Here is a 12,009-nt window from a genome sequence, read left to right as displayed (position 1 = left end):
CCTAAGCCTCCTCCCACCCTTCCACCACCCCTGCAACCCCCTCTCCCCACCCCGCCCCCTCCCCCACGCCAGCACGCCCCCTCTCCCACTCCCCGTAGCACCCCGTCTCTCGTTCCGCCTGCTGCCTTACCCCGTCTCTCCTCCTGCACCATCGCAACACCCATCCCTTACCCCGTCTCTCATGTCGCCTGCTGCCGCTAACTTCCCCTACCCCCTATCGACCTTCCTCCACTGCAAAAAAATGTCGCAGTTTTAGTCGATTCAAAAAGTGTTTTGATGGTTTAGGGTTAGAGGTTGGTGTTGTGGAGAAGAAGCTTCGAGAGAGGGAAACTATGGATGTGACATTGATCGAAGAAATGAAGAGAGAAATCAAAGTGGGGGAGGGGGTAGGGGGGGTGCTGGTACTGGGTGGTTAGGCTGGGTTGGTGATGCTGTTGTCGCTGGGTGGGGCTGCAAGGTTGGGAGAAGGGGAGGTGGTGGGGGTTGGGTGGTTAGGGCTTTAGAGTCGGATGGGGTCAAGTGGTGAGGTTAGGATTAGGGAATGAGAGTTAAAGGTTAAGGGTTAGTAGGTTAATTAGTGTTTTGTTTTTAAAAAAATTAACCTTAATGACTAACAACGATTAACGCCGAGGGCATTTTGAGGTATTTTTATAAAACTTGGGGATACCTGGTGAATTTTAAAACCATAGGGGTACCTGGTGAGTATTTTGAGAACTCGAAAGTATTTGGTGAAAAAATCGTAATAACAATTTAACAAACATGTAGCTTCATTTTATTGGTCGTTTCATTTTATTCGTCGATCACACATACTAGAGTACATATTTGGCAATAACATCCGATAACATCGAACAAGCACGCTACATTATACACTACTTTTATACTATTACCACTTATAAACTCTTCACAAAGAAGAAGAAATAAAATAGGAAGATTCGGAACTTGCAACTTGATTCTCCGAAACTTCATACAACAACTTATTCAACTCCTTAACAAAAATCTCCATAGCATTTCCAGGCAAACATAAAGGAACCACAATCCCTTTATCTCCATTCCCATTTTTAAAGGGAATATAAAAACTCGCAACTCCAGGTATTGCTCCGACCCCACCTTTTGCAGGTCCACCATATGCAGGTGGGCCCCACCCATAGTCCAAATCAGCAAAGCCAGCCCGAGTGACGTCAGAAACCACGAAAGTCCGAACTACAGTAAAGTGGGGCCTACCTTTGAGTACCATGAGGTCAGCAAGTGATGCCATGTATTCTTGTGTGACATCAGACTTAGTTTTTTTGATGAGTCCTAAGGCGTAACCAATAGGATTTGTAGCAAGTTTTCCAGCAGTTGAAAGTGCTATAGGAAAAGCGAAGGCGTTTCCATAAAAACCCGAAGGTAAAGATGGGTTGAATAGGGATCGGGCATTGACAATGCACATTATTCGGACTATTTCTTCCGGGTCGGGTTGTAGTGCGATTGTGCGGCAACGCCAGAGACATGCGGTTAAGATTTCGAATGTGGAGGATTTTAGATGTTGTGGGATGAAACGCCTTAGTGCAGCTATCTCTGTTGGCCCTGTTAGATAATTCAAGGTTGTAATTTAGATAACCCAAAATTCAAGAGTAGGCTTTGTACTTTGTATCTACGCAAATTAATTAGATCCTACATACAGTTCTCATAAGATAGATGAGCATCATGCGCACAAACTAAAATGTAGATAATATATAATGAATTGTACGTGTGAGATCATCAAATTTATTCAAATGATGAACATACATTATACTAGTTGATTGAACATTTGCAAGTTGAATGAACATTTCTAGGTTCTTCAAAAATCAAATGTTCATTTCTGAAATTTAAATTCAACCACTAATACACGTATACTTATTGTTGAATGAACATCGTCCAATGTTATGAATTGAACATTTGCAAGTTATTAATGAACATTTATAATGTTTTATTTTAAAATTCAAAATTTGAACATTATTGCAAATTTAGTATTCTACTTATCGCTAGTTGAACATGTATTATTGTCAATTGAACACTTGTGAGTTATCCATAAATATATTTTTGCAAGTTCTTCAAATTTCGATATGTGTATTTCTGGAATTCAAAATGCTTATTGATTGAACAAAACTTTATATTGGAAAGAACATTTTGAAAAAACTTAAAAGAATATTATAACTGGGTCTAATAACTGAAAATTAAAGAAGTTCTTTTGATTTGTCTTAATATATATTCATTTTATTATAATTAATGTTCATATGCTCGCCAGTTTTAACTTTTGCGCTCATCCCTACAACTGTACTGTGCGCATCATTTATGCTTTGGCAAAACTGCTGAGCTAGGATATGTAATAATATATATATATATATATATAATATATTATATATATATATATATATATATATATATATATATATATATATATATTATATATAATCTAATTTAAGTGTTTATCAACACACAATTTGACCTACAATATCTTTAATTATCAATGAAAAGATAATATGATGAAAATATATAGTATGACGAATTTGATAAAAAAAATTTCTTCGACATTCAAATTAAGGAGTGTGAATAGTGTGAAAATAAAGAGGAAAAAGTTATCAAGTCGTATTATAATTATTGACTGTAGCACTCTGATTTGAAAAATGACCTATTTCTTTGTTTGCATGTAAGAGCTAATTAGACCATGTACTTAATCAAATACTAATGATTTTGTTTCCCTCGTTAATCATGGTTATATTGAATCTAACAAAATTTCACCTTATATGTTGCATTATTTTTTTTTTTTTTTGAAAATTATGACCGGCTTAATTCAAGACAATTCAACCATAGTAAAAAAAGGAGTCCGTACAATAAATAGGTAGTTGGATGCCACATGCCAGTCTCTGCACATCTAGTGTGTATTCAAACTTAAATTAAAACTACGTATCAAATTCTTACATTTGATTCAATGGAGAAGACGACGTCGATTTTTAATATGTGGGTAGAGAAACATTTGTTTTTTTCTTTTTTTAGGGAGGGGGCCACGAAGAGAGGTTGTGTTTTAAGACTTAAAGGCAGCTAATAATGTGCTATGTTGGATATTTGATGTTTTCTTGCTAAATATAGGAAAGACATACCAAAGAAGAAAGACTTGTGAACCATGTCATCTAGCGGAATAATGGTGCCTTTAGTGTCAGCTATCTCCTCATACTCGCGGTGCTCACAGGTGACTCGGGGCGGGTTTCGAGCGCTAAGAAGGTGGCGCTCCCATACTGGTTGGATTGATGGTGATTGTGCGCCGCGTGCAAGCTCGGCCACTGCATTCATGAACTGAACTAGGCCCGGAGCATCAGCCATTGTGTGGTTCAATCGGAGTGCTAATATGAACCCACCACATTTAAGTCTTGTAACCTGTTTACAGAATGAAAAATTGACAACACATGAATTTTGATGGATGTTAAGAACTAATTACTCTCTTTTTACATAGTTGTATTCAAAGAAAATGACACACATATTTAGAATAGTTGGATAAATAATGTACGTTGAAAATATTAAACAAAGTACACATAAGAAGAAAATCTTCCTCAAAAAGTAAATGATACAATTAATTCAAACATCCCAAAAAGGAATAAGATACAACTATTAAAAAATGGAGGTGGTAAGAAGTAATAACAAAGGAAGGTAAATACCATTAAAAATAATCGAAGTTACTACATCTATTTTCTAATTATTAAATCATCTATTGTAGACCTGTAGTACCACTGTACCAAATATGAAGGAGAGAGAGAGATGACCATTTATGCGACTTGTTAGACAACGGAGAAAGACAGATAAATCTAGCTAATGGCTTTAAAGTTTAGATGAGTCTCGTAAAGTGGCTAGTCAAGATAATAATAGGGTCATGAAGAAGAAGAAATATATAGAAGATGAATAAAACGAAAATGTGAATAATACAAAAGGAAACGTACGGGAAAATGTAAAAAGTAGGTTGAACAAAATGAAATAAATGGATTATGTATGTTTTCATAAAATTAAGATGTAACAATTAGTTTTAACGTATATACTTCTATAATCGGTAATGAGTAGTATGTTATAAAAAGGAAAGTCCCACTTCGCTTCTTGCTTGGATTTCATGTTGGAACTTGTAAGTTGATTAGGCATGGTTTGGTATGTGGATTAGGCTTAAAATATGAAAGCCTTTACCAAACTTGTCAAAAATGAAGAAACGTCTGACAATATCCTATGTGTTCAACGTCTCCATGTATTGAATCGGAAATTTCTCTCTCACTTTTGATATATCAATTGTATGCAATAAATTTTAATGGTTTTTATAACTATTATAGCTCACCATTTTATAATTATAATAAAAAGACATTCTAATTAATCAACAAAATCCAATGACAGACAAATGATATACAAAATGTGAGATAGAAGATTCAGATATTCCGATCCTTTTGAAAAGTTCAAGCTTTATATCCATTTTTCGTATCATTATATAATATATGTCATTTAATATTATTGGTCTATATTATTAGATTTGAATAAATTTTCATTTTTTTCAAAAAAATAAGAAAACTATGATTGACATCAACTTATGATATTGAGTCCCCTCATGAAAAAAAAAACTAATGATATTTAGTACTACTGACAACTTTTACCTATTATTCACCATTCTCTCTCCTATAAAATCAGTTTTTTTTTCCACAACATTAATTGTTTATCATTCATGTTCCACTTACCTTAATTCTTGTAAAAAAATGAAAAATAAGCACTATATTATAAGATGGAAGGGATAATAGTTATTCTTCTGGTTGATTGTGGACCTATTTAAAAGTAAATTTTTGCCAATTATTTGGCCAATTATTTGTGATTCCAATTTATTGCCCATATATGAATACAGGACAGAATTTTATGGTCTCATGACCTCGTCCAATTATTTCTTTCATGTTGCAGTCTTTACTCTTTTATGCTTGTGAAATCTTTCCAATAATTTTTAATTCCCTCCCTTGAATTTATATTAAAATTCTTATTTGTTGTTTCAATAGTCGGTAAGACACGATTTTATCCCCTAAGATCTCTAATTATGTACTAAAAATTTTACAAGAAACTGATATTTTATAGGTAGATATATCTAAGACACTCTATAATTACAATTTTTATAGAGTTCAGACGAATAATATTGACAGGTTGACTATCTCATTGTCGTCAACTTTTATAATATATTATGAAAATAGTTACCTAAGCAATTTCATAAATGATGACGGATAATGATGGAAAATGTTTGAGTAATTCTTAAGGTTGTCAATCCTTTTAAATACATTATAATATAATATTGATATGTATATAATAAATAAAGGGAGAAGTAATATAAAAATAATATTTTAATGTATTCCTAATTAATGAAAATTCAATAATAAGAAGGTTAGCAATCCTTAAGATCATTCAATCAATCTCGATAATGATTTTGAAGAACCAACTGATAATATATTCAATGAATGTCAACTGTCTTAGTTGGTTAATATCTCCAAAAACGATATTCAATACCTAACAACAAATTTTATGTATCATTTATCCTTACAACTCTGGGCAGGAGTAGAAAAAAAAGGGAAAAAACTTTATCTATTCAGTGGGTCCACAATTCATTATTAATAGAAATAGTGGAATCCAACTCACCAGTTCAAATAGTTTTTTAGTTCTTTATTTCTAGTGGTTTAACTATCCACCAGGGTAGATGTGTAACATTGTAAAAAAATAAAAAAACCATTGATATTTACCTGGATAAGAATTAGAGGAGAATCCAAGACAGTAGTAGAACCAGGAACATCAAAAAGAAGCTCTTCCAAACAAGGAAAAGGAGGCTGAAGTGCTTCACCAAAGTCCTCAAGACTAACATCAGCTTCTGCCTCTATAAACATAATCCCTTTACCATTACACTCCACCACTAGTTTCCTCCCTGCTTTCTCCCTTAGCCGCCCGGCGAAGGGATAGTACGACACCAAGGCCTTCGCCACGGCCTCCTTGATCACCCTGGCCGGGTCTCGCCCTTTAAGGACAGACCCGCCAGAGTGATCATCCATGTTCCGGTAAAATTGAATTACCGGAATTTGGAATCGGAGGCCTTCTTGGTCGTCGATATCTGAAAGTTCTTTGAACTCGTGCGGGGTAGGCACTGCCGGAGGGATTAACTCCGGTGCCCGCCTCGTAACGTTGAAACGTAGAGTTGTTTTTGTTGTGGCTGCTGTGGATTGTGCCATTGTATTGGTGGTGGTGGTGGTACGTGCGTACAATAATGCTAGAGAATATAGCAAGAGAAAGAAAGAGAGATAAGATAGATAATGGTTTTTAGTTTGGTTTGATGTTTTTTGATGGATAACAAGCTACTATATTTATAGCATTGAAGAACGAATTGAGATGATGTAAGTTTGTGTGAAATGTATGTAGTACTTTCTTTTGTGGTGCAATAAATTGTATATGGTGTAGTATGGTTGATAGGAAATAGGACGTGAAACTACTACTGAAATTGTCCATGCAATTGCAAAGAAAAGGAAATAACCCCCACCAACATATACTTGTAGTGGGAAAATATTTCAATAATGCATTCAAGTAAACCAAATTTTGTCTTGTATTTAGTCTAGTCAATCAGTGAACGACTTACGACTCTTAATTTGTGTGTACTCTCGTTAGTGTAGGGCCTAGTCCACTAGTTCCTAACACGCTTACAATGTTTTTTTTGATGCAATTTACATGCTTACAATGTGATAATTAGTCCACTCTTCGTGATCAATTAGTGAGAATGGAAAATGGTTCTCTCGCAAACGGGTAAAAATGTGAAAGGAGGCTGATAAATTGATCACTTGGCTTATATCCCAGATTCTTCTGTACTTGTGAATCTATAATCTCTATTTAGTCTTCTGTAGTTTCATTATTAGTAGTATACTAGAACTACTATATCCAAATTTCAATCTATCTAGCTATCGTTTCCCCATGATGAACAACAAGGGATCGGATATACCACTACAAGACACGAAATTGTGCTTTTCTATTAGTTTAATCTCGTCCCTCTAGGATCAATGGGTTAACACGAAATAATTAATAAGATACAATGGAGAGAATAATTCACAAAGATGATCTTCTAAGTTAATCAACAAGAACTTTAATTTGTGTTTGATGTTTGTGAAGAACACTTTGAGAGAAAGAGTATAGAATTTTCGCTCAAGAGAAGCAATTTTATTTTGTGAAAAATCAAAACTGTTTTTCTCAAATCACACTATTTGAAAAGAAATTAGTTTTTTTTACATTAACTTAGAGAGGTTAATGATGATGTGTCTATATCCTAAGTGAGTGAAAAGATACTTAATCATTCACTTAAAACTGAATAAGAACTAACCATCACAAAGCAACAGATTTAAACCGTCAAAATAGAAACTTGTAGCGAAAAAGAAAGTAGCAAATTGCACGACGTGATACAGATCACACCTTGCAATCTAGTCGGGTCACACCCCCGCAACATAGGTCGCACCTCGCGACCTGGGCTACTGCTTCTTGCTCGCATTTCCTTTCTTTTGTTCAACCTCTGTAAAACCATTCCAAATAATCTAAAGCCCATTTAATTATAAATATTCCAATAGTTTTTGCACTAAAGCCCATTTAATTATAAATACTTCAATAGTTTTTGCACTATTTTTAATATAATATACATTATAAAGTATCTATGAGTGTCTTATTAACTATACAAAATGCACATTCAAACAAATATATACTTCCTCCGTTCCATAATAAGTGAAATACTTCTCTAAAAAAAAGCTCTTACATAAAAGAGAGAAGTGTTTCACTTATTATGGAATGGAGGAAGTATGAGATTTTAGATAATGCTAAGGATGAGAAGGCTTTTTTTTAACTATAGTGCAAAATTTCCATCGTGTGCTTTTTTTCTGAACATAAATTATTTAAGTTCAAAAAAGTATACATGATTAATTTAAAAAGTATGCGCTTTTAATTCGTATAATATGCACAATACATATATCATTCTCATTATTTTTTCTATTTTAATATTTTGTTATTGGAGTTCTTTCCTATATAAATATAACTGTCAAAATTTATATAGTCAGACTTTCTAGCAGCAAATATTGCAACAATAGTGAAACAATAGAAGTATATATTAGGAAGAATTAAGAAAAGTTTCATTTGTTTTTGTGATGCCTTGTAACTTGTAAGGCTGTTGCCTTTCTTTGTGGTTGGCTGATTGGCTGATTGGCTGATTGGCTGATTGTAATGGCTTGGTGCTCGGTCAATATAATTACTTACTTCGAAAAAAAGTTGTTATTTTAAAAAGTAGACAAGGTTTTTTTGGCAATACAAAAAATAGGTAAAAAGATCTTACAACTCATATTACAACTTACAACCAACTTACAACCATGTAAAACACTGGCAGAATAGAGAATTTGTGGAAATAGAATGTTCAAGGGATAGAGTCCTTCAATAACTACTCTTCTAACTTTGCTTGAACAAGGGATGGACTATGGAGGTGGAACTAGTCGTCTTCTAACTTTCAGTTGGTCCGGATGAGGACCCTCCCTGCCTCACCTTTGGAATGTTCAAATAAAGGGGGAAAGTAGTTTGTTCAAGCGAGTTAAAGTAAATAAGTTAGAATAACAATAATATTGCACATTGTTAAGAGAGTCTCAAATCACAATTACTTATACTATGTTCTTTTAACCTTAATTTTTATATCGGTTCAATTCAATCATGTTTGATTCAATTTTTCTGCTTAATTTAATTTAATTTCGTTAAACCAAATTTAGCTTAAAAGATTAAAAGAATAAGTTCTTAGTTGTGTTCTGTTGACATAGAAATTAATTTATAGAAAGTGTAGCCTTATAGTTGTTTACTTGACAATTTAATATAATATATTTTTTATATGAACTTTGGTAAGATAAATTATATTAACGCTCTTTGTAGGGCACTAAGTATAATTTATCCCTAAGCAGTAGCGAGCCTATTGAAGTCAGTTATACGTACTTCTAAAAAAAAGCTTTAGGTTATAATTTATTTTAAGAGATTTAGCAGTTTAGGGCTAGATTAAATTGTTCAATATTCTCAATCGACAAGTGTATGAATATATGTCTCTATTTAATTCCCACATTATTTAATTCTATGTTTGGAAAAAAAAATGACAATTGAATTATTTTCATCAATTCATGGATTAGGAAATGACTAGCTATATGCACTTTTTGGATAGTTTAGTTGTAAGACTTATGTATCAAACAATTTATGCAAATTTTTTATCCTACTTTTGTGTTTGTTGTACATCCATAGCCGCAAATTGAAATTACTGAGTCCACTACTACCCCCTAAGCCCCTCCCTGGCCAACCTCCTTGATGAGTATCCAACCCACAACGTATTGATGAAAGATAGAAGGGCATATCACCCTTTCATTTCCTCGTTCTCAAATTGTCATAGAATGAGAAAGTGACACTTCATAAAAAAAAACTCTTCCCACAAAATGGAGGAGTTAACTTGCCCAACTTTCTCGATAAGTCTTCCCTTGAGATATTTTACTTCTCCAGATCAAACAAATTAATTTCAGTACTTACTATAAAATTGAACTTCCTTAAAATATATAGGAACTTCTTATAAAATGTAATTTATTATATTTTAACCAAACGACCACTTATGATATTATTGTTGCCATTATAATTTGATTTTTTGTATAAATGAGAGAATTAATTATCTACGCTACTTTATTGATAGTAATCTACTAATACTAATCTTTCGAACTTAAGAATATTGTTATTAGGTTTGTTCAGAGTGTGGTTTGGACCGCACCAAATCGCAACTCAAACCGTTTTTTCATGGTAACGGTTTGGGTTGGTTTGCGATTTTAAAATTGCGGTTTGGGTTATGATTTCAAGCAAACTGTGGTTTGCGGTTTAGGTTGGGTTTTAATTTTTGTAAACCAAAACCGTAACTTAAACTGCAATTTTATATGAGTTTTTTTCAAAAAAGAAAATTAAATACACTTGACAAGGTTGCATACAAGTATACAACTGGAAAAATAAGTTTGAGGTAAAAAGCTTGACACTTTTGATAAATTATTATTTATATTTAATTATGAAGTCAACTTTATATTCATTTGGACTCTTATTAACAATTTTTTTTATACTCTTAGATTACAATATTAATGTAGCGGAGGAAAAAAATGGTTAACCCGCAAACCAAACTGCACCAAGCCGTTATGCGCAGTCCGGTTTAATTTGGGTTGGTTGGGCAAATGTGCGGTACGGTTTGGGTTGGAAAAAATGTCAAACTGTATATTTGCATTTTGAGTTGGGTTACATCCCAAACCGTGAACACTCTTATTGTTATCTCCTTAAATTTGAAGATACTATTAATTTTCTACGCTATGATATCAAAATAATATATGACTTTTTCTTATACATAGTAGATCAGACATAAAAACAATGTATATCTTTTTTAAAAAAATTAACAATGTATTATATGTTTTCTTTCTTTCTTTTTCTTTGGTAATCAGAAAATTTTATGTGGATTACGGGAAATTTCGCTGGTAAAACTATGCACATTCGAGTCCATTGACGATTGACTAGTCAGCAGCCTTCTAGTATATCTGTATATCTTAAGAATTCTCCTTTACTGTTGACTATATATCCCTTTCAACCTTGTAATAATCAGAGGAAGAATATAATTTCCATCGCTCTTTCCTTGTGTAATCCATTCACATAACTTAAACTGGTAACTAATAGAATAAACTTATTTAACAATTGTGGCGTGAATTAAAAACTATCCTAAAGTTAAATTTGCCTGACTACAACAAAGGAACTCACAACAATCAACCGTTAGGGATATATCGTTTTTACTTTCTACCTTTCTGATATCGACACAAAAACAGATTGACAACAGTGTTCTGATTATTAGGACTTAGGAGCAATAAGTTAGCGCGATTGGGATATGGTGGAATTAGAAAAGAAAAAAAACTCCCATAGATTTTCAATAATCTCCAGTCTCCACCTGTATCTAAATTAAAGGATAAATTTCTAGTCAATTAACAGAATTTGTAAAAAAAAATAACAGTTAGTTGGGAACAATTTGGTAATAAAAGAAGCTCACTTGACAATTTGACAATAAAAAAATGGCAAAAGCTAACGGACGCCCCGAGGGCGCTAGATAAGAAATACATTGTTCTACTTAATTACTCATATTTATATAAAATAATATAATAATGTATAATTCCAATGCAATGCATTTATTAAGTGCTTTGCATTGGAATTAAATACATTGTAAATTTTCGTTTTGTAATATATGTATATTTTCTTTAAAGATATTGTTTCTTCATGTTTTGCTTACAAAAATGTTTGTTTTTACGTAAATTCACATGAATGATATAATTTTCGAGAGATAATTTTTTGTTTTAAATGATTTGTTCTTTGTCTTTGTTTCAAATATCTGTTTTATGAAGTTTTCTTTGTTTAGATTTGTAGTAATCCTTTGTTTATAATTTTTTTTAAAAAAGAATTCTATTTTTTTGTCTTCGGATTATTCTTATATTACCTTCATCTTATTCATCTTAACCATTTTCTACTATGAATCCTCTGTTTTATTTATATGTTTCGACAACTTCATCTTATTCATAAGTTATTGATTAGTAACAAAATATGGACACTGAATTAATCAGAATGACGTCACTGTAACAGATTATCGATAAATTAAGCTTTTTACTTAGAACCAAAAATCAACCTTTCCAATCCAGGAAAGGTCAGGAGTCCATTAAAATTTAAATAAAACAGATTATATATATATATTAAACAAAAATTGGAACCATAAATTTGAAAAGATTGTAAGTTTGTGATTTTTTTTAGTAACAAATCACATTATAATACTTGTAAACACAACCTATATTATAGTTTGCAAATAACGGTGGTGTTTACTATAATTATTCAATTTATCCACTTGTTATCATGATTGAATATATCGCCAACTTGGTTACAATTGCAAACTTGAAAGCTCATTTA

The 12,009-nt window shown here is 32.5% G+C and overlaps 1 protein-coding gene across 1 annotated transcript; it reads right to left on the bottom strand.

Moving 5' to 3' along the window:
* Positions 1-740: 740 nt before the first annotated feature.
* Positions 741-6,447, bottom strand: LOC104889262 (benzyl alcohol O-benzoyltransferase). The gene is made up of 3 exons (XM_010674449.4): positions 5,757-6,447; positions 3,120-3,393; positions 741-1,566 (listed from the first exon to the last, which is right to left on the bottom strand). Exons 1-3 carry the CDS (start codon positions 6,234-6,236, stop codon positions 902-904), a joined length of 1,419 nt encoding a protein of 472 aa, XP_010672751.2. The 5' UTR covers positions 6,237-6,447; the 3' UTR covers positions 741-901.
* Positions 6,448-12,009: the final 5,562 nt, after the last annotated feature.

This window comes from Beta vulgaris, chromosome 3, assembly GCF_026745355.1.
Source record: "Beta vulgaris subsp. vulgaris cultivar EL10 chromosome 3, EL10.2, whole genome shotgun sequence".
Lineage (NCBI taxonomy): Eukaryota > Viridiplantae > Streptophyta > Magnoliopsida > Caryophyllales > Amaranthaceae > Beta > Beta vulgaris.
Note: the sequence above shows the minus strand (reverse complement) of the source record. Positions and strands in the feature narration are given on the sequence as shown.

What these genes read in the sequence shown, in the direction of transcription:
- LOC104889262 (XM_010674449.4), bottom strand. Translation starts at nt 6,236, where the DNA reads ATGGCACAATCCACAGCAGCCACAACAAAAACAACTCTACGTTTCAAC. An exon ending in CTCCTCTAATTCTTATCCAG is followed by an intron (nt 3,394 to 5,756) that starts GTAAATATCAAT and finishes TTCTGTAAACAG; the next exon opens with GTTACAAGACTTAAATGTGG. An exon ending in TCACAAGTCTTTCTTCTTTG is followed by an intron (nt 1,567 to 3,119) that starts GTATGTCTTTCC and finishes ATTATCTAACAG; the next exon opens with GGCCAACAGAGATAGCTGCA.